Source organism: Rhinolophus sinicus, chromosome 18, assembly GCF_057876585.1.
Source record: "Rhinolophus sinicus isolate RSI-liver-muscle chromosome 18, RSI-T2T, whole genome shotgun sequence".
NCBI lineage: Eukaryota > Metazoa > Chordata > Mammalia > Chiroptera > Rhinolophidae > Rhinolophus > Rhinolophus sinicus.
The window spans coordinates 12,595,569-12,618,377 of NC_142518.1; the positions used below are offsets into that span (position 1 = coordinate 12,595,569).

General features: G+C 48.0%; 1 protein-coding gene across 1 annotated transcript in view; it reads right to left on the reverse strand.

Annotated features, from left to right (window-relative positions):
- The window catches only part of MAP3K15 (mitogen-activated protein kinase kinase kinase 15), a 119,410-nt gene that overhangs the window by 4,033 nt on the left and 92,568 nt on the right, over positions 1 to 22,809 (reverse strand). Inside the window, exons 16-25 of the mRNA XM_088795091.1 lie at positions 20,751 to 20,878; positions 17,739 to 17,869; positions 17,397 to 17,502; positions 9,083 to 9,240; positions 4,819 to 5,002; positions 3,565 to 3,718; positions 2,842 to 3,016; positions 1,962 to 2,147; positions 1,240 to 1,345; positions 115 to 337 (exon numbers count right to left, since the gene is read on the reverse strand). Of these exons, the coding sequence (XP_088651217.1) occupies positions 115 to 337; positions 1,240 to 1,345; positions 1,962 to 2,147; positions 2,842 to 3,016; positions 3,565 to 3,718; positions 4,819 to 5,002; positions 9,083 to 9,240; positions 17,397 to 17,502; positions 17,739 to 17,869; positions 20,751 to 20,878 (1,551 nt within the window). The remainder of the gene's footprint in view (positions 1 to 114; positions 338 to 1,239; positions 1,346 to 1,961; positions 2,148 to 2,841; positions 3,017 to 3,564; positions 3,719 to 4,818; positions 5,003 to 9,082; positions 9,241 to 17,396; positions 17,503 to 17,738; positions 17,870 to 20,750; positions 20,879 to 22,809) is intronic.

Here is a 22,809-nt window from a genome sequence, read left to right on the forward strand (position 1 = left end):
AAAGGAAGGCATGTGGCCCAGCTCCTTGGAAAGATGCTTTGCTGAGACCTGCGTGAAGCACTCAACTAAACTGGTGGCTTTGCTGCTCTAGGTCATTGTCCCGCCCCTGCTGACCTGCTGGTCTCCTGCCTGAGCTCGCCCAGCTGGAGGCTCAGATGCTGCTGGTGGAGCTGCTGGGGCTGGGCCTCCTCAAGTGCTGCAGTGGGTGTGCTGTCTCCGCATAGTGTGTGTGCTTCGCTTCCAGGCGGGTCTGCTGGGGGATAGTCCGTTTCCACCTCATCCGGGTCCTTATCTACCGCTTCAGTCTCGGAGGCGGGCTCAAAGTGGGTTCGGAGCTCTGAGAAATCACGTAAGAAGAAACGACAATCGTTCAACAAGCCAGGCCCATGTGTAGCTTATGTCCCGTGCCAGCAAACAAGGCTATTCAGAGGCTGGCCTGGCCACTGTGACACTCCATCCAGGGACTTGACTTTGTAAATGGAGAAGAGACTTATTGCAGTTTTTGATATGCAAAGATGATCATCCCCATTTTATAGGTGAGGAAACTGAGGCTTAAAGATGTTAGCCGAGGACAGTTTTAAAAAGGTACAGCAAGGCTTCCAATGTGGCCTGTGTTCTTTTTCTACAGAAAGCTGCCTGCTTGGAGTGGGGAATAGTGCAGTCCTGGGGATTAACAGGCCTCTTTTGGAAGGAAGCTGAGCCTGGGCTCCAGGGCATTCAGGGGAGCAGGCAGAAGACAGCGATGGAGTAGAGTCGAGAGAGGAAGTGGCAGTGTCAACCCAAGTGTTGCAAACTTCCTTTCATAGGACAAGTCACCACCGAAGGAGAATCAACTTGGGTATTAAGCTGCTCTAACAGTCGACAAAAGCCGAAGATTACAGCTACCACATGCTGATTCTGAGGGGATTGTGCTACGAAATCACCCACCAACCAGGAGGTGTTTCTGGGCACACAGGAGGATGCACTGTAGGATCAATGACCCCTTTTACAGCCCAAGTTTGGTCTACACGTGTTCTCAGTTCTGCCCGGGGAGGGGGTTGAGCATGAAAATACAGCACCAGAAGAAATTCTTAGAATCACAGAATCTTAGCCCCAAAGGGTCTGTGGCAGCATTACTTTATTGAAGGCAAGCATACAGCCAAAATGGGAACGAGAAAGCAACAAGTGTTGCGTGCAGAGGACATTTCTAATCTTTTCTGTAGCCTGAAAGCTCATCTTGACCAAAAAGCAGGCACTTACCTGGGATGAGAATGGTGACTGCAGCCTGCACCGCTCGTCGGATGATGTTGTCCATTGCAAACATCCAGTGGGGCCTAATTAAGTGGTTCCTTAAAATTTTATTTACCTACAAATCACAAAAATCCACATTTCTGGCCCATTGTACTTGGTAGAAATACGCATTCTTATTCTATTTTGCTTCTACTCTGAGACAAAGTGTTAACCATGTCGCTGTGCTCTGGGTTTCTACCCAACTTATGTTTCTTCTGGACTGAATCTCCACGCTGACCTACGCTCATGAGTACAGTGATCCATCTACCCGCATGGGGCCTCTTCGTCCTTATTCAACGAGCACTTACTTAGCACCTATGGAACCTCAGGCTCTGTTGGGGGCTTGGGACACAAAGCTCAGCCAGACGTGGTCTTGGGCTTGGAGCAACTCATCTGTTCGGGGAGACACATACATAAGCTTAAACCCCAACCCTGGTCAGCTGGCAGGTGCCATTTGTTCCCAAATCTTATATTCTTGCTCTCCGTGGTCAAATGCAATCGGCCCATGCTCCTGCACTCGCATATTCAGTGTTCAGAAGGAACTGCTGAAACTCGGGACTCAGGTGTAAACGTGAGAAGAGATGGGGACTGTGGGAGAAGATGGCAATCAAACTCCATGCGCTTGGCTATAAACTGCTGTAGCGGGCATCCTGCCTTCTGGTATGTTCTCTAGGGCCAGATTGAGTACTTACGGCATCCTGAAATCCAAACAGTATCAGGTGAATCTGACTGATGGATGAACTGTCAAAGTCCAGGTCCACCTTTAGCTTTGATATCGTGGATGCCATCACCCTGTGCTCTGGGGAGCGGATGAAGTCCCTCAGAATCCCAATTATTTGCTTGATGTGGCCAACTGAGAGGTGCAACTCTTCAGAACTCTGATCACACACACAAAAATCACTTTCACTGAGTAAGTCAGGGAGGAAGGGAAAATTCAAGCATTACAGGAATCTAGATTAACTAGATTGTCCATTATACATTTGCTAAAGGATTTGTGGGTGCTACAGGTGAGACAGGGTCTCTGTTCCTAGAATTCCCTCCATCTTTCCTGTTAGAGGGTTATGTGGCCTGTCTTCTCGCTGCCATACACACACAACTAAGCCCCTCTAGGAATGATTCTGCTGTCCTGTAAGGCCCCCCTTGAATGGGCTTTGTCAGAAGGGGCAGAGTAGGGCAGTGGTCTCTTCCTGAAAGGAACTTTTCCCATCCAAAAGAAGTTAAAAACGCAATGTTTTCATCCATAACCTTTCTCCCTAAAGTAGCTGTTCTCTCAGAGCAGGGCAAAGGCTGGGAGCCCCTGGGCTTTGTGCTGCCATTTGGCTGGTTTCCCACAAGGAGGCAGCACCGACCCATCTATGCCTGGTCTCACCGCTGTGTTCCACCAACTGGTTTCAGGGGAGTCTTTTTTTCTTTCTGTTTTCTTTTGTTGGAGGAGGGAAAGACGCTGGGAAATACTCATGGTGATTACTGTAACTGCAAATGTTCCAGGGCAGCAGGAACCTTGGTCCCTTTGGATGTGTGCCGGGATCCGGATGCGCCCCCTCCACTCCCATCCCCACCCCCAGCCTGTACCTGCGCCACGCACTCCTGCAGGTTGGAAGCCACCTGGTTCTGCTCCTCCCAGAGGATTTTGTACAGGATGGCGCGGCGCTCACTGTCCTTGCGCAGCAGGAAGAGGCCCGGGTCCCTGTCCTCAGGGGATGAGGCTGCGCTCCGGTCTTCCAAGGCCGAGCTCTCATCTGGAACACTGAAGACAAACACAGGCGACAAACAACCCCTACATCCCCTGGGCAAAGCCTCCAAGCTAGGACCCCATGGGGAGGGGTTAAGAGGTGACTCCTGCAGCCCTGCCCTCTAGCAGATGAAATTGCAGCAGGCAGGCTGATGGAGGAGGGATGCGGGGTGTTTCCTCCTCCCCCCAACCCCCTCCCAGTAGCACCAGTGTTCGGAAAGGGAGGGAAAAGGGGGGGGAGGTGGAAGGAGAGAAAGGAGGTGCTAGGTGAGAGAGAATAGGGGGCGACTGGGGAAGGGGGAGCAAAAACGGAGAGTAGGAGGGGAAGGGAGATGGACGGGGAAAGGAGGTGAGGGAGGGAACGGAGGTGGGAGTCCCGTGACTGAGCGCACCGCCCCCACCCTCTCGCACTGTTGGCCACCCACCACCCTACCGCCCAACCGACCAAGCAAAAAGAAAGCAAAAGCTCTGCCAGGCCATCTGGTTTGGACTTAGGAGGTCTTTTGCCCCCGGGCCAGCACACTCCTCACAGACCCACAGAAGAAGGACGGGGCCAGCAGTACCTGAGCAGGTGGCTGAGCCGGTGCTTGGGCTCCCGGGCCTTCTCGAAGAACGTATTCGACTGTGCATCCAAGTCCGGGGAGACAGAGCCCAGCTCGCTGTTGACCATGGGCTCACCCAATGTGGGCAGGGCCAGGGCAGTGCCCCGGGCACCCTCTGTGTGGGGACAGACATTGGGAGGGCAGGCTCAGAGAGGGATGCTGTGGGGGGAGGCTCAGAAAAAGATGGGGGCTCAGAGAAGGAGGGGGAGGCGCAGAAAGCGAAGGTAGAGTCAGAAAGGGAGGAAGCTAGAGGGGAGGCTCAGAGAAAGGATGGGGGTTCCGAAGGGGAGGATGTTTGGGGGAGGCTCAGAGAGGGAGGATTCGGGGTGGGGGGTCTCAGAGATGGAAGATGGAGTCAGAGAGGGAGGATGGAGGCTCAGAGAGGGATGTTGGGCGCTGAGGGAGAGTATGGAGCTCAGATATGGAAGACTGAGAAGGAAAATGGAGCATTAGAAGGGGCGCTGGGAGGCTCAGAGTGGGGGAGATGTCAGAGAAGTAGGGAGAGGCTCAGAGAGGACCGCTGCTGAGGCTCACTACGCCTGTGTTGCTCTAACTGGTGCCCACAAACACCCAGGAGTCCTGGTGACATGTAGCTCCTGCTTCAGCGGGTGGGGGGGGGGGCTGGGATGTGCGTTTCTAAGCAGCCTGCAGGGAACACTGCCATAGCGAGTCACGCTCCCAGAGCACGATGCGGAGCAGCTCTGTCCTGCCTGGGACCATCCACAGCAGGGAAGAGAGCAAAGGGTTTCCTTTCCAGGGGCCAGGCCTATGGCATTGCCAGTAGGATTTACTACCCTAGAAGGGGTCACTTGGCTACAGTGTGGCAGTACAAGGTCAGGAGCAGCACAGGGGGACAGGCCAGGCTCCAGAAATGAAGTACCAGGCCCTGCAGGTGGAGAAGACTCCAAACCCGAGCGGGGGGGCTTTTGTCGCCTCCCTCCACAGCACAGTCCCCAAAGGAAAGGCTTTAACGAAGGAGGGGCATCGCTGTCACTTTGGCAGCTCCCTGTGAGCCTGTCAGGAAATCGAGGGACATTCATTGGTTGGCTTTTGACAACCCTACACCTGCTGCACATCCCCCCCCCACACACACACACACACTCTTCACAAAAATGGACACCACAGGGGAAGCTCAGTGCTCTGGAGAGCTGGCACTCTAAGCTCCAGAGAAGCCTGGGGCCCAGGGGATCACCAGGCTGTCCCAGCAGGCCTCACCTGATGGCTTGAAAGCAATTCGGTTCTTCTTGGCCTTGTTCACCTGCCTTAAGAAACCCTCTTTGAGTAGGTCAGCAGCGGTGACACGTTTGTGGGGGTCAGGCTCAAAACAGGACAAAAGAAAGGTTCTGGCTTCCGCTGAAAGGGCTTCAGGAATCTCTGGGTGGATTTTAAACATCCCCACCTGCATTTGAGGGAGAGGTGAGGCCTCAGGTGAATGGCCATGTACATGCCTTCAATACAAAGCCACTGCACCTGCCAACCTCTTAGGGGCTGCGGATGGAGCAGAGCAACTGCCTCAATGACCCGCACCCGTGTCCAAGCCCCTGATGGCCTCTTGGGACTTTGCTTTGCCCAACAGACTGGGGGGAGTTTCAGAGCCGAGGCTTTAAAAGGCCATGAAGCTTCTGCTCCAGTCTTCTCAGAGCCCTGAGACCACCATGCAGGGAGGACGCCCAGGGTGAAGGGGCTTGTGGGCGACGGCCTCTTAGAGCATCCTGTCCCAGCCAAGACAGCACACGAGTGAGCCTGGGCAAGACCAGTGGAAGAACCAACGGTCAGCCCACAGAACCATGGGAAATAAAAAGTGATTGTTTTCAGCCTCTAAAATTTTGGGGTGCTTTGTTACACAGAAGATAACTGACATGAGGCTGGGACCACAGCCTCCAGCAGGCTGCTCTAACTGAGGGGGTTCAAAGGCATCTGTGATCTGTTCCCTGACACACAGGGTCCCCGGAGGACGCCCCACTCACCTCGGTGTCTATGCATTCACAGCCCAAATCCCCCACCTCCAGCTGCAAACCACGTGCAGACCACACCTGGAGGCTGGTACCTCATGGCCCATGCCCTCATCCCCATGGGGTACAACCGGCCGAAGGAGGGCCACTGCCCTTTCCTCTTCGGGCTCCTGCTACAATTTCTGCTTCGGCTCCCACTTCTGGCCAGCTCACCATTGTTCTGCTAAAGGCTCTCTGCCCTGTGACCTGGAGGGGAGCAGGAGTTGGGGCTGAGTTGTCACATGTCACTGCGACATGGCAATGCTTTCACAAGTCCTGCCTACCCATCTTGCAAAACCCCTTCTGTGTAACTGTGCCCATCCGGGGCAACTCTTCTTAAGAGTTCTCATGTTCAAGTTTGCAATCTTCCCTGCGTCTTTTCGGGGTGGAAGCCCTTGTGGCCTCCACATTCACCCCATTCCCAGCTCCTTGGTACCCCGGGGGCTGGCCTGGCCTCCCTTGCTCCCCTAAGCAGGATCTGGGTGCTGCAGAGAGCGAACCACAAGCCTTCTGTCCCTTGAGCAACACGCACTCACCTTTTCCGACACGCTGCTCCACCTGGGCAAGGACAGCTCGAGAGTTCGGGTTGGGGGAGGGGGAAATGGGGAGTTACTATTCAGTGAGCCAAAGGTTTCAGTTAAGCGAGATGAGTAAGTTCTAGAGGTCTGTGCAGCATCTTTCCTGGAGTCAGCAAGACGGTACTGTGCACTTAAAAGTTTATTGAGAGGGAAGATCTCATGGGAAGTGTTCTTACCACAATAAAATAAAACATTTTTAAAGGAATTTTGGATGTTGAAAACACTAAATACTGGACAGAATTCAACTCCCAAGATTTGAAGTGCTGGGCACATTATAGGTGACACCCTTCACCTGAGGGGTGGGGACATAAGGGCACTAGGGGGACCAGAGACAAGAATTCAGGACAAGAACCCAAAGAGGCCAAGGGTGGTTTCTTCCCTGGGTCTTAGAAAGAACAAACATGGGGTGCACCCTGGCACCCTGCAAGTACAACTTTTAAGAGTGTTTTGCTGTTACTCAAGTGGTCCCTGTATCAGCTTTCCAGGGCTGCCACAACAGTACTATACTCGGTGGTCTCCGAGCTCTGGAGGCTGAAAGTCTGCAATCAGGTGTCAGCACAGCCACGTGTCCCTCCGAGGGCTGTCAGGGAGGACGCTGCCTCTCGTCTTCCCAGGGTCTGCTGGTGGCGGGCAGCGCTTGGCGTTCGTTCCTTGGCTTGTAGATGCATCACTCCAGTCTCCGCCTTGGCTCTCCCAGGGCCTTCTTTCTGTGTCTCTTCACATGGTCTTCTCTCTGTGAGAGCCTATCTCCGCCCAAACTTCCGCTTTTTATAAGGACGCCAGTCATACTGGATTAGGTCCAGTGTGACAGATTGAAGGATGACTTGAATAGCTCTGTAAAGATCCTATTTCCAAATAAGGTCATCTTCTGAGGTACCAGGTAGAACTCCAACATCTCTTTCTTGGAGCACATAATTGAACCTGTGAAAGCCCCTTTGGGGGAAAAACAGTTCCTTTTGTTTCAGGAACTGCCCAAAAGTGTCTTGAAACTTTTCTGAAGGATTCTAGAGATCCCAGAAATAATTTCTACAGTCTTTGCAAAGAGAACACAGGGGACATTATTTATTTAATAGTAGCTTTCTAGGTTGCAATGTAAACTGACCTTACATGCCATCCAAAAATCTCACAATATTTTCAAAGACTGTGTATAACTAATTAGCTAACCAGAACTGGAGGGCGGGGGGGGGGGGTGGGGGAGCGACTCATGCCCTATGGATGAACTGAGCAAGTCGCAGCCTCCAGACAGGCTTCCTGAGTGTTGCAGGAAGTTGGCAGTAGATCAACACGCAGACATCCATGGCTCTCAGGTGGGCCCTCCTGTTTTTCTCAGCACCAGCCACTATTTATTCTGAGGCCTGTGACTGCAGCGGCAGGTAAGACCTTCAACGGCCCCAGGTGGCTCCATCATGGACAGACATGAAAGGGCTGGGGAAGGTCGCTGCTGTCCTCCATCCCTGGTGCTCAGTGTCTTGTTGGGATTGCAGGTGCCAAAACATACTTGTCGACCTGAGGTCTTGGCTTGGAGCTGCCTGACGGGCTGCGAGGGTGGGAAGCGCTGAGAACCTTCTGCAGGGGCCAGGCCGGAGACAGCAGCCGCCACACACACAGCACACTGGGCTCATGGGCAGAAACCTGCACTCGTGCCTTTGAGTTCTTTGTGCCAAAGAGGCTGAGGCTGGAAGCCTGGTAAAGATGCAGGCAGGTTGAGAGGCTGCCATGCCTGGCAGAGAAGCGGGAAGGAAGGAATTACGTTCTGGAATCACGTTCCATCAGGCTGCTTTGATGCACTGTGACCTTGTTGTCCATAAGCAGTGGCCATTTGGCCTTTTGCAACCCCCTCTCTTCCTTCTTAGCCTTGGGGAGAACAAAAAGGCTCACGGAAGGTCAGTGCTGGTAACGGACTCGTAGGGCTACAGCCCTCTTCAGCTTTTCCAAGTGTACAGAGCCAGATGCTGTAGACCTGAGCTTAACCTTGGACACAGAGGGCTGTCCTGGCATCAGTCTCTCCAGTAAGAAAGTCCCTTCCTAAGGGAGCAGGCCCAGCGGTAAATGCCCCAGCCACAGTGACCAACTGTGCAGGGGTTGCCCCTCCTCTTAGCCCTGGGAGGCTTTTTAGAAGACAAAGGAAACATCATGACATACCCAAAATCCCACCTCTCCCAAACCCAGTCAGAAACCTGCTCTCCAAAGACAGACACACGTGGCCTTCGGGCATTACCCAGTGTAAGGGCAAATACAGAGTCAAAATAAGAGGCTTACTTCTCCCTGCTGAAAATAAGGGAAGAGATGCCTCCTCTTTTCTTACAGCATTTACTTTAGAAACTCATACATTCTTTGTCTCTTTGAGATTTATGTCAGTATTTTTAAAAGCGAAATAAGCCTCTTGCCAGGAATGTCTTTCTCAAGGACCTGGGAGCCATCTCTTTGAATGTCATCATCCCGGAAGATAGCACCCCCTATCTCTTGGTTTCTGTGGGAGGGTAGGAGCCCCGCTTCGGTGGTGCCTTGCTCTAAAACTACCTTCTGTTTTAAAGATTTGGGGTTATTTTCCCTTTGGGTAAAGTCCGTTAGCTAACACAGATGGTCACCCCAATGAATCTCAGGTGAGCTACTGTGACCAATGGTGCTGTCCAGTCCTTGCACCTGAGGACTAGGTAGCATTCCTCTTGAGATCACAGATGGAGAGGGTTGTACTGCTTGGTTCAAAAAAAGGATGAGAGTTCTTTCTGTCTTTGCAATCTCTTAGCAGATTGCCTATGACGCATATCACATTCTGATTTAACGCTTATTCAGTAATAAAACTTTCCTTTCTCTTCTACCTCTGTGAAGAGGTTTCTGGATTGGGAGGAGATTTTGATTGTAATGACATGTCCCCAGCACCAGCACCCTAAATGACCAAACATATCTTACTTTGAACATTGCTGCCTGCGGCTCGCCGAGCTCATGGAACGGAGGCCTGCTAGTGGCCATCTCAATGATGGTGCAGCCCAGGGACCAGATGTCAGCCGGGGCACCATACCCGCGAGGTCCTTGATCGATAATCTCAGGTGCCATGTACTGCAGAGTGCCTATTGGGAGAAAAGGAAAACAAAGATGGTGGGCTCCCTGTTGCTTAAAAACGAAGCAGACCGTTAGCAAACAGGTAAACTCTCATATTAATGACAGATGGGGCCTGCTCTCAGGTGTAAATGATGTCGTTGTATCTTTTCTTTGACCTGAGACATGACTTCCTATAATACTAATGTTGAAAGAGGATTGCTCAGCCCCTTGAAGGATAAACGGGCCCAATTCAATAAGTACATATTAATGCACACCAGATACAGGCACACAGAAAGGCTAAAAACACAGTGCCTGACCTTCAGGAGCTGCCTAGAGGAGGAGACAGACGATGATGATGGTGATGATAATGGCAGCGGTGGCAGTGGTGATGGCAAAATATAGTAAGTGCTGTAACAGAGGTGTGCACAGAGGGCGCCAAGAATATGGAAGGCAAGTGGTTGATTCTGCCTGGTTCAAGTCAGGGAAAGCTATGGCTGGGTCAGTTTGGGTCTCTGAGAAGTAAATGCCATGATGGGATTAGGCCTTTGCGAGATTTATTGGGAAAAGGTGTGTGAAGGATAAAGGTCTCGAAAAGGAGAGGGGGACAGAAGAATTGGGTAGGAAGAGTCTCAGATGGCAGAGCAGCTCTGAGATAGCTTCAGCCAGACCAGCAGGGAGCCCCTGCCCAAAAGTTGCCCAATGGAAGAGTCCCACATTCATTCTAGTACCCCCACCATGCTCAGTCATTGGCGACGAATAGTCAGGGCAAAGCATGACTGCCATGCACATGGTGGCAGATCCAAAGGGGCGGCAGCTGGGACTGCCAGTGAACCAGACTCCTGCCATGAAGGTCAAAGAAGTAGACAAAAGGATGGGAGGACTTCCAGGCAAGGGGAAGAGCTTGAGCAAAGGCCCACAGGTGGGAAGTACTGAGTGAGTTCAGGGAGCCACAGCGATGTCTGACACAGGACAGGGGCCAGGAAGAACGAAGGAGGCAGTGACCTACCGTGTTTCCCCGAAAATAAGACCTAATCAGAAAATAAGCCCTAGTGTGAGTTTTCAGGATGACATCCCCTGAACATAAGCCCTAATGCGTCTTTTGGAGCAAAAATTAATATAAGACCCGGTCTTATTTTCGGGGAAACACGGTAGGTGCAGTCCAATGGCAAGCTGTGTGTTCCGAAGGGTCTGGCTTTGGACTTCCTCCTGTGGGTCATGAGCCGCCAGAGGTTGTCACAGGGAAGGTGGTGATCAGACAGGGCACAGGGAGAAGGGGTTGTTGAAGGACTGTTGGAGAGATGGGACAGGAAGGACAATCAAGGGCTCCGCGAGTGAAATCTTTGGTTTTCCTTGAAACTAAGCCTCAGGAAAGGGGAAGTGTACACACAACAACAGCAGACGTTATGTGCTGGCAATGAGGTTTATACTACACAGCAAACTCGGAGAGGACACTGGCCAAGGTGCGAATAGAGAACACTGATGCCCGGAGACATTCGAGGCCTGTCTCAAGATCACACAACCAGAGAGGCTTTCCTGAGTCCTGAGAAATGAAAACAAAGGGCTTAGTGGTGAAAAAAAAATGTGGAGATGCTGCCTGCTACCTCCTCCTCTTGAAGATCTAATGTCTTATTAGCATTTTCCCTTCCTATGAGCCTTTGAAAGGCTCTAGGAAACCTCTGACCAACAAAATGTTCTGCAGTAAAGGAAATATTCTATTCTGCACAGTTCATTATGACGGCCACCAGCTACATGACTGGTAAGCCCTTGAAATGTGGCTGGTGAGACCGAAGAAATGAATTTTAACTTAAAAATTTTAAATGTTTATTTAATTCTTACTCATTTAAAGTTAAATATAAATCAGGTTGGATCAGTGAATGCAACCGAACAGCAGGGCAGAAATGACATCTCTGGTCTCCCAACTGAAAGCCCAGTGGCAGTGGCAAAGTGTTCAGTTGGTTGCAGGGTTGGGCAAGAGGAAAGCTCATAGTACTTGTTGCATTATTAGGCAAGCTCAGAGCCCCAGGAAGGGAACTTCCAGCGACACAATATCCCCTGCTGCTGTGAAGAGCAGAGAGAGAGGCCTTGGCAGGGAATGTGTCTTCTAACTAATCCATAATTCATCAACTGAGGAAAGATTTGACACTGTGCTTTTTCTTAAGCTATTATCTCTCAGTTCTGCTCCGTGATGCTGGGTCTGGGGCTCTGCAAACCATCTTTCTGCTTTGCCTGCTGCTCCCTGTTAGGATCTGCCACTGGGCGGCGCTAGACAGTGAGAGAGCCTGGAAGGAAGGAGGAAGGAGCGGTTACTTGATCCTTCCTGTGGGCTCGCTGTGCCTCTGAGCAAGCTTTGCTTTGCACCCCCTGTTGGTTCCAGTGGCAGCACTTGGCTCCAGTTTCTAGTTTTTATGATCCCCCTTGATACTCCCAGTACCAGCTTCATCATGCCCCCTTAGAGTTACCTGCTCCAGCCCAAAGGCACCCCCTCCTGAGAGGTTCGAATCCCCTTCTGCTGTGCTCCCCCAAGCCCCTAGGGCTGTAGGCTTCAGTCTCAGTAAACAGTTCTTTCTATTAAATTCTCTCTGTAAAAAGAGCTGGGGCGATTTCAATTTTCCTGCCTGGACCCTGACTAATGCAATCACTAAAAATTAATTCTTCAAAGAGCAAGAGAATAAACTTACAAAGTTACACAACAGTAGAAAATAGTACTAAAACCACATTGCAATAGCTTGTTGGCCCTGGTCGAATAACTGCCCACCTTAGTACAACTGTTTCATAATTGAAGGATTACTCTGCTTAATGATAAAATGGGAGATTTTCTTTATATGGAACCATAGTGAACACCAACATTTCTAAAGGCAAGGACTTAGCAATGACATCCATATTAGTTATTTATTGCTACATAATAAATTCCCCCAAACTTTAGCAGCTTAAAACAACAGTTATGATCTCACACAGTTTCTAAGTGTCAGAATCCAGGGACATCTGGGCTGGGTGGATCTTGCCCAGGGTCTATCATTAGGTCGCAGCCAAGATGTCAGTGGGGACTGCAGTCATCTGAAGGCTCGACTGGGGCTGGAGGATCCACCTGCAAGCCCACTCACTCGTGTGGGAGTTGAGAAGAGGCTTCGGTTTCTTACCAGGTGGGATCTTCCATAGGGCCGCTCAAGACATATCTTCCCCCAGAGCAAGTGATCCGAGAGCGAGCAAGAGGGAGTCCCCACTGCCTTTACTGACATAGCCTCCAGGTCAACGCCACCACTCAACCTTATTTGATTCATTGGAGGCAAGTCACTAAGTCCAACCTGCATTTGAGGGGAGGAAATTACACGGGCTGTGAATACCAGGATGTGGTGATCAGTGGGAGGCACCACAGAGGCTGCTGGCCACAGCATCGACTTCTGCTTGGCACTCAGCGGCTTACCAGGAGTCTCCACGTTACGTTGTCTGTCTGACTCTCACAACTCCATAAGGTCAGGCAGAGGAGATACTATCTCCTGTCATTCTTATTTCACACCCGAGGAAATAAGGACACACCCGAGGAGGCTCAGAGAAGCCAGGGGATTTGCTCAAGCTAGAAAGCTCAAGCTAGAAGCCAAGTCTTGTCTCCACATTTGGACACTGGTGATCTATGCACTGAATCCCGGAGAAGCACAAGTGAAAATAAAAGCTGCCTGAATAAGAGCAGCTGATGCAAGGATTTCCAAAGCCATAATACGACTTGTTTCCATATGACTGGAGATATAGAGCAACAGTGAAAAACTGGGTGCTCAATTTTATTTACCACTGCACTCAGAGAAACCATACGTTCACAGTAAACAACCAACACAGAGAGATGGGTCCACATGAGTATTTCAAACAGTCAAGGGACTGTGTCCAAGGCTGGCTTCTGTCGAGAAGACCAAGTGAAGATGCCATGGGGGCATAATGCAGAAATCATGGAAAATTTGCTTGCCTTAAATATGGTTCTCTAAAGGGCTTCCTGCCATCCCTAAACTGCACCCCCCAGGTGTGCCCACACACTGCTCACCATCAGCTGCCCAGCCATGGCTCTCAACTGATACCTACACAAAGGTACAGAGTTCAGAACAAGGTGACCAGGAGACCCACAGGCACTGGCCCAGCCCCTTTGGGACATGAAATCCAGTGGGCAGTCCTGGATAATTGTCCAAGCAAGATTTTCAAATTCCCAACAAAGAAAACACATGGCATAGGACAAAAGTTTAGAAGTTTTGACTGAGGTGCCAAGATCTGATCCATATACCAAGGCAAGAGGTGAGAGAGACCCACTCTCTGCTGCACGCTTCTATGGGGGTCTCGACAAGTGGTTACACAACTCATGGGCCCTTACCCCAGGGCCCTCCCACCCAGATCAAGGGGTTCAAAGGGTTGAGAAAGTAGAGACTGGAGGGGGGCTGGTGTTGAAAGTGACCTCTTTAGAGAGAGTTGTGCTGAGAGGTCTACCCTCTCGCATTAGGGAAGTAGGGGGTATAATCCACTTAGCATAATTGCACTTGAAAGGAGGCCACACATGTTGGCATCTTTCATGGGCCCCTCAAGATTGCATTAGAGCCCGAAGTTTCAAAATTTAATATTAACGAATTATAGAAATGAGAAGTAAGGTGCAGCTCGTAATGGCCCTGGGGGCCATCCCAGTTACCCTGCCCAAGGGATGGGCCTGGTGGGAGGGGACCCCACTTCCTCATAACCCAAAGCCTTTGTGGGCTCCTCAGGGACCCACTCGGAGCTCCACTTGTATGTATGTGTCCCCAGCAGGTAAGCTACACAGATGGCTGGTTCCCATGGGAACAAAAGCAGCTTATAGCAACAGCGTGGGGGCCACAGGGTCTGGGAATATTGCCACGCACTCTTGACAGTGAGTAAAAGATGCACAAACCCCAGATATCAGATATGGGACCTGTTGTTGAAATACTGCTTTAGGGTCTTTTAAAAAGGAATCCTGACCAAAGGTAGTCTTCCTGAGCCTGGATCCTGCAGCAAGAAAAAATGAAGGGGTGAATATAATGTAAGGGGTAAAAGATTGGGTGGGGGTGGCAAGGGGGTAGTCAGCTAAAGGACAGGCCCCTGCCCATGCCATGAGAGGTATATTCAGAGGGATCTACGTGGAAGTGTTAATAGTAATAGCACATAAAGGCAGCTTAGAACAGTGCTAGTCAAGTGACAATGTGGGGTGGCCTTGCCTTTCCTCCTGCAGCTGGTGCAGAAGGAATAGGTGAGGGGGGGAGAAAAAGTGGACACCCCGACTCCGGTGCTGCCTGCTGCTGGAGCAGCAGAGACAGCGGAGAGGAGTGTGCCCTTTCAGTGAGGACCAGCGCAGGGATGAGTCTAGTGGCCTGAATCCTTCCAAGTACTGCGTTCAGACTGTGTCTGCTTTTCAAAGTGCCATTAAGACTTTTTCTTTGTTATCTAAGGGTGGCTGGAAAAGTCACAGGAAGGGACTGGTGCCCTGGGCAGGATGTAAACGGCAGTGGGACATAAAATAAAATGGCTGTTATGACGACACCCTCTGAGTCCAACAAGTTTAACATGTTAATTATGCCCATAAACTTGATTCTCTCAAAGGCTCCTGCCAGTTCTAATAACCCATACCTTCTATGTGCAAATTAGTTCTTTTTTATTTAATTAACAAATACTTCAGTCACACTTGCTGTGAGTCAGGTACTGCTCAAAGCACTTCCTCAATATTAACTCATTTTATCCTCTTAAAAGCCCTATGAAGTAGGTACTGTGTGCATCTCTGTTTTACTTATGAAGAAACTGATGCACAGAGAGGTTAAGTAACATGCCAAAGCTCACACAGCTAGCAAATGGTTGAGCCCAAAGTTGTAAACAAAGATGTTTACAGCCATGTACCAGGACAGAGTTCCTGTCCTGAGTTCCACGTCTCCATATCTACCCAAGAGGAATGAAAACATGTCCCCACAAAGGTTTTGATGTGGCTCTTCACAGCCATTTCATTAACAAGAGCCAAAAAGCGGCAGTCATCCCACTGATCACTAACTGATAAGAATGTGGTCTAGCCACATGACGGAATAGTATTCAGCTGGAAAAGGAACCAAGTGCCGACACAGGCTACAGCACAGGTGAACCTCGAAAAGATTACGTGCAGTGTAAGAAGCTTGATGCAAAGGACCACACACTGTATCTCCCTTTCTACGAAATCTCCAGAGCAGACAAATCTATGCAAACAGAGAGTACATCAGTGGCTGCCTGGGGCTGGGTGGAAACAGGAACTGACTACAAGATGGCACCGGGACCTTTTTGGGGGTGATGGAAACGTTCAAAACCTAGCCACAAGCCATGGCTGCATATCTAGGATAATTTCCTAGAAACCAATAAAGCTGTTAAGAAAATAAAAGCAAAGGGGGCTGACCCTGGTCATAATGGCTCTTCCTCCTACTCTAGCCAGTTTACACACAACACACATGGGAACACCCTTGAGAGGAAGACAGGGGGGCAGCACTTCAGGCCAAGAATTGCCCAAAGCCCTTGGCTCTCCTTCCAGGCTCCGATCACTTCCGGGCATCTGCGTGGAAAAGTCTCACTGCAACCACTTGCACCCAAGCAGAGTTCTGCACCAACCGGCTGAGATTTCTTTACAGAACTGCTGTGTTTTGCAAAGAGTAATTATATGCAGGGGAATTTCCTGCCCCAAATGAGACCCCCTTCTTTATTATTCCCCAAACACCCCTGCATTACTTTGCAATGCAAAATTCATTCCTCCTCAAGCCAATTACTTGGGAAATGTGATATGAGATAATGAATTATACATGTGTTTTCTTTGTGAATTTTTTTTCTCCTTAGGGATGCTAATTACAAGATAAATTATTGGGGGTTTTATGTCTTTAAATAACTCCTCGTCATATCAGAGCCCCTCTTGCTGCTTAGTGCCAAGCTAATAGGTGGCTTCCAAAGAGGAGGATATAAGTCATTGTCAATTAAGGTACTAAAAAAAGTGCCATTAATACATACATATATACATACTCATACATGCCTGTTGATATACGTATATTTGTATCATAAACAATGAATGAAAATTCACTCCACTCTTTGTTTGGCCGATTCTGGTGGAGTCTTTGGTGGAATATTTTTCCATTTTGAGGTGTATGTACCTCCCCTGGTTTACAACTGAAGTCATTTCTCATGCATGGAAGTTCCCTTTACGTAGGGAATGTGTCTGTACTGTGGGTGTCCAGCAGCCAACATACAACAACTCTCTTGTTGAAGAAAAGTCTTTCAAAACCAAGACATTTATTCACCTAAACTAAGGCCAAATCTAGCCACTGTACAGCTTGGTGCTACAGGGACAGAGGACAGTCATCTGGCTTTTATAGCTTACTTTGGAGCTTTAACATTCTAAGCGTTGTTTCATAATTCCATCAAGCAAGATCTCTGTGATCCTTTTATTATAGCTAGGCGACCATAAACCTTTACTTATGCAAAATTGGTACTTCTTTCCACCATCAAAGTTTTTGCCATAGCTGCTTTTAAGCTGGAATTTCAAAAAGCCATAGGTAGCTTTTGAGCATCATTCTACTCATTGGTCTTGTAAATGGAAAGCTAGTTGGTGATTTTAGACCACTCCGTGAATCTGGTCCCTCTCAACACTTAAATGATTCCATCACTGACACATGGAAAAGAAAATCCAATTCCTCAGCCCCACGCAGAGTACCATATTCCCCAGAAGAATCAGCCATCCTTAGGAACGGAATCCTATCAAAGCTCAAGGTACCAAAACTTATACAAGTAACAGGCTCCTTTTATGACAGACGAATAAAATGTCCTACTAAGTTGTCTGAGGAGTACTGTTATTCAGAATTACCCACGATTCTGGATAATGTGCTATTGTTAAAAGAGATATCCCCCCCCCCTATTTTGCTGATTGGTTAGAAACCCTCAGAAAACCTGAAGCAGAGCGCTACACCTACCCAACCTTTGAAGACAAAGAAAAAAGTAAGGGCATCTTGTCGCCACAAGTAGGTGGCTAAGTGTTTCATTATGACAAGGTTCAAAGAATTTAAAGTTGAGGACAACACACCACCCACTTCAATTGTCAATTGTGCACACTGCGCTGAGGTGCTCAGTAAGTAACTCTCGCAGGAGAGCAGCTTCCACAGCAAGCATAACTCCAAGATGGCCGCCCCACGCCAAGCTCTGTTCTGCTTACCAGCAAAAGTCTCTGTGCATGGATTCACTCCTGCAAGACGTTTAGAGGTTCCAAAATCGGAGATTTTCACCACTCCACTATAGGTGTTCACTAGAACATTATCACCCTTTGGAAAAAGAAGAACATCAAATGCTTAAAGACAGATTTCAACAAACAAATAGGAAACAGATGTGGACCTTAAGAAACAGTCACAGGTCTCTAGGAAGACTAGACTTTGCACTTTGGGGACCGCCATGCTCCATCCTTTCCATTCTGTGAGCTGGTCAGTCTGCAGACACTGCCAGCAGCTCGTGTGATGTGAGATGCACCAATGAGACGTCTTTGGCTCAGACAATGAAGTACCTTTATGTCTCTGTGCACAATCTGGTTTTCGTGGAGATACTTAAGGCCTTCCAGGATCTGCTTGGTGTAAAACTTGATGGTGGGCTCCTTCATTGGCCCCCACTTTGATCGCAAAAGAGCAGAAAGGCTTCCTGGAAAGAGACACAGCAGAAAACTTGTCAGGGTGACAAAGATTTAGTTCTAAGAGTTGAGGGAAATAAAGTCAGGTGATGTCGCTTCCCTAATGTAAGCACTCAGCCAACATCCCTGTACCTGGGCTAAATGCAACGTCTTTCCTCCGCCTCTGTTGCCTGTTTCCAAGATGTGCGAGCAGCACAGCCAGGGAAGGGACCAGGGGTGAATCAGCACATCAGCCTGACCAGAGGTGAAGGGTGAACTGGAACCCCTTGTGGCCCCAGAAATTCAGTGGGACCACCTTTGCATCTAGCTCTGTTCAGCTGCACAGTCAGGAGGAGAGCGCAGCAATGCTCTCTGACCTTGGGAGGGCTGGCCCAGCGCTGCAGTGCCGGTGTCTCAGCCATGCAGCTTGGGTCAAAGCCACATTTTATACCCCGCCATGAGATCAGAGGTGGACAGGGCCAGAATGAGGGGTCCTTTAGGGTGACAGGGAATAGGATCGGAGGAGGTTGGGTCTCTTCATCCTCATTGTGAGAGGCCCCCCAATGCCAGGCCACAGGGGCAGGGAGGGCCTCCAATTACGTTGTTAAACATTGAACCTTTGGGCCAAAAGTAACCCCCTCTTCACTGCATTCTGTGTTTCAGAGGTCGTCATGCAGGCCCTCGGGCATCAGCCCATCTTGGCTTCCCCCTTACACAGTGCTGTGGGAACCTTGCTATGCTTTAGTTTCCCCATCTGTAAAGGGGGAAGTGCATATCTATCTCCAATTCTGTTGTTATCCTTAAACCTCATGCCTGGAATAGCAATTAATATGAACAGCAACTGAAATACTTTCTGCTAGACTGTGAGCAACCTGAGGGAAGAAGAAACTACTTTACTTTTCCTTAATGTAACCCTCAAAATGTAGCCCATTGCCTGGCTCTTAATATATATGGTTAGGCTCCTAATCGAATAGTAGGCTCTTAATAATTGTTGGTTGAATGAATCAATGAATACAGATTTCTAACTAAAATTTTTACATTTGTATTCAGGTCATAATTATCATTATTATTTAATTTATTATTATTTTTAAGTGAGCACTTACTGAGTTCTTGCTCTCTGCCAGGCACCATTTGAAGAGCTTTACATACATTTTCTCATTTAATCCATCCAACAATCAACTAAGATAGGGTCACTATTACTCCAATAATTACTATTCCAATTATGATAGTAATTATTACTCCAATTTACAATTCATTTATTTAGAAGACTGACGGCACAGAGAGGTAAAAAAATTTGCCTGAACCTAGAGGATATCATGCTATGTGAATTAAGTCAGACAGAGAAAGACAAATACCGTATGATTTCACTTATATGTGAAATCTATAAAACAAAATAAGCGAACAAAGAAAACAGAAACAATCTCATAGATACAGAGAACATTTTGATGGTTGCAGATGGGAGGGGGATTAGGAGGGTGGATGAAAAAGGGGAAGGGATTAGGAAATACAAATTGCCAGTTATAAAAATAGTCACAAGGATGTAAAGTACAGCATAGGGAATATAGTCAATAATATTGTAATAACTATGTAAAGTGTCAGGTGGGTACTAGACTTAATGGGGTGACCACTTCATAAATTGGATAAATGTCTAATCACTGTGTGGTACACCTGAAACTAATATAATAATGTACGTCAACTATAATTGAAAAATAAAACATTATTGAAGAAAAGAATTTGCCTGAAGTCACACAACTTGCAGATAGAAAGACCAATTCAAATTAGACGGTCTGGCCCAGACCCGAGGAGCTCTTACCCTGCCACCATACTGCCTGCATTTGGAGATTTTGTGGATAAAGCACTGGTATTTGATTTCACTGTCAACATGTTATTTTCCAATGGCATTTTAAAAAACCTCTGTCCCCTCTTCCCCAGACTACCTTCCAACTCCTAGACTGTGAAGGCCTCAGGACCGGAGACTATGCTTTATTCATCTCTGTCTCCAGCACTCAGTCCGGCGGCTGGCGCTCAGTAGATCCTCGATGAATATTTGATGATTGAATTAACAGACCACAAATAACTGTTCATGTGACACTGGAAAGTTGGCATCTGCCTCCTCTGAGAAATAAATGCTCTCTGACATCTAAAAAATCTATCATTTTTGGACCTAGAGAACATTATGCTAAGTGAAATAAGTCAGACAGAGAAAGACAAATACCATATGATCTCACTTATATGCGGAATCTAAAGCAAAGAATAATTGAATGAACTAATCAGAAACAGTTTTGGAGACACAGAGGAAAAACTGAGGGTTGCTAGATGGGAGGGTGGTGGGGATAAGGGGAAGGTGAGGGGTTTAGAAAATAGTCGGTAACCACAAGATGGCCACGGGGTTTTGAAAAATAATTTGGGGAATGTAATCAATAATGTTGTAAAGATTTTGTAGGGTATCCGATGGACACTTGTCTCATTAGGGAGACCACCTCAGGGAGGATGTAGATGCCTGATCACTGCACTGTACACCTGAAGCTGAACAATAATGAATGCCAACTATAATTTTATATACATATATATATATATATATATATATATATATATGTATATGGTTACAGAAAGTGGAGTACAGCATTAGGAATAGAGACAGTGGAAATGTAATGGCTGTGTGTGATGTCAGAGGGGTAGAGGATGGGGGGAGGGGGGTTCACACAGTGTGAGGGATATAAATGATAAACGTCTAAGTATTGCTTTGTCTTGTGCACCTGAAACTAATAAAAAATTTTTTAAAAAGTGAGACAGTCAAAAAATAAATAAATGAATAAAAATAAAAGGTCTATCATTTTTTTAAACAGCAAGAAGGATAACGATGCACATATTATGTTTCCATCAGTGTGAGACCAGAAGACCAGGACAACTCACCCCCAGGCACCTGCTCCATGAATATCTTAATGTAGCCGTCCTCTGAAACAGAGCCCAGGTACTGAACGATGTTGCGGTGCTTGAGGTACTTGTGCAGGGCTATCTCCTCGTGCAGAGGCTGGGAGTCCCTAGTAGGAAAAACCATGCCAGCGTCACCTGCTGAATCCCTGGAGTCCGCATTGCTCCTCTCCAGGACCTGCCCTGCTGCTGGCCATCCCTTCTTTCTGCAAACATTCTCTTCCTCGGTTCCCCTGAGCCTACTCAGCTTCCCATCTGTAAAATAGGGGATAATAATACCAGCCACGCGGGGCTGCTGGGGGCCAAAGTATGTCAAGTTTCTCAGGCACCCAATGGAGTGCCTGGTGTGTGTTAGGTACCCAGTGAATGGCTGCCGTTGTCACTATCACTACTGTTAGGGCCTGAACTCTCCAACCATCCTTTGCCTCTCTCACCAGCCCCCATGAAGAGTGGTATTCTACAAGGTTCTGTCCTCAGCTGCCTTCGAGTCTCATTCCACAGACTCACTCCAGACTACAGACAATAGCCACCAGCCCCAGCCTCTGGCCTCTTTTGTCTATTCTCCACCAGCCACCATATTGCCTCTTCCTAAATTGCTCACCTCATCATTTCACTTCTCTTCACAAAGTCCACACAAAGACCTTATTGCTTAACATGGCACACAAGGACCTTCACACTCAGGTCAAGCTGCATCTTTTAAAGTTTTTACCTCATCTCAAGAGCCCCCACTGCCTCAATCCTATATTCAAGTCCCAAGAGACAATTTGTTGTTCTCTGAATACACTGTGCTTCACAGCTCTGTTCTTCCCTCAGCATAGGATCCTCTGGCTTCCTTTTCTGCCAAACTCCTACTCATCCCTCAAAGACCAGCTCAAAGATGATTTATTTTCTCCAACTTGCCACAACGAATCCAGGAAAAGTAATTCATTCCTCTACTATGTTCTACAAATGCCCAGTGTCCCTATATTATGACACTTGTCACTCTGGCTCCCAGGCAAGGTTTCTGCATTTCCTATCAACCTGGGAGCGCCCTGGGATGAGGACAGTCTCCTAGTCCCCTTTCAGTCCCCAGTGCCAGCCCAGACTCTGGCATAGAGAAGGTGCCCAACATTATCACTTCAGCCTGTAAATTTAGGAAACGGGACAAGAGAGTCTCTAAGGTCCCTTCTAGCTCTAAAATTCCAGGAACAACTGTTGGCAATGGAAAGCCAAAACACTACTGCAACCAATTGAAGGAGGTGGCACATGCCAGCAATTCTTCCCTCCCCCCAAAACAACCAATCTATCCATCATGAGAATAAGAGACAGAATACTAAATGAGGAATTCAAGAGACTGGGTCCTAGTCTTATTTCTTCATGTCTTTAATGAAGTCATTTAATCTTCCTTAGCCTTGGAAGAAGTTGGAGGATTTCACTTCAGGTCTTGACTTATAATTCAAATATAACATGCAATCCCATTAACAATGAACAGATGAATGAACAAGTGAATGAACGAATGAATAATGGGTCTTACAGCTGCTACAAATTACATGGAACCCACCCCTTATAATTCACTGACCACCTGGACGGAGGGGTGTTTGCACATGGCCGTCAGTATTCAGTACTGAAGACAACACTACATGTGGTCTGACCACACCTGTGGAGCACACAGTTATTATTTCTTATGCTGCAGCCATTATCGTGTATGTTGCTTCTCTACAAAAACACTTGACAGTAAACACCACAATGTTCTCGTTTAGAATTAGGTGGGGTATGAATTCAACAAGGAATAAATATTTAATTAGACTTTAAAAAATGTTGAAGAAATAAGTTAGTGGTACTGGTGGTTTAAAAAAAATAGCCCAAAATCTCTGGGTGAGGTTAAAGGGCAGGGTGTAAAAAAGGTCTATACTACAAAAAGCTAATTTGTTTTTACCACTTTTAACTTTCTGTAATGATACATCTAAATAAATAATAGTCATTTAAACTTGTTACAATGTGAATTAAAGCACTGACTCACATTTTTAAATATCTGCAAACAACCATCTACATAAAAATGTAA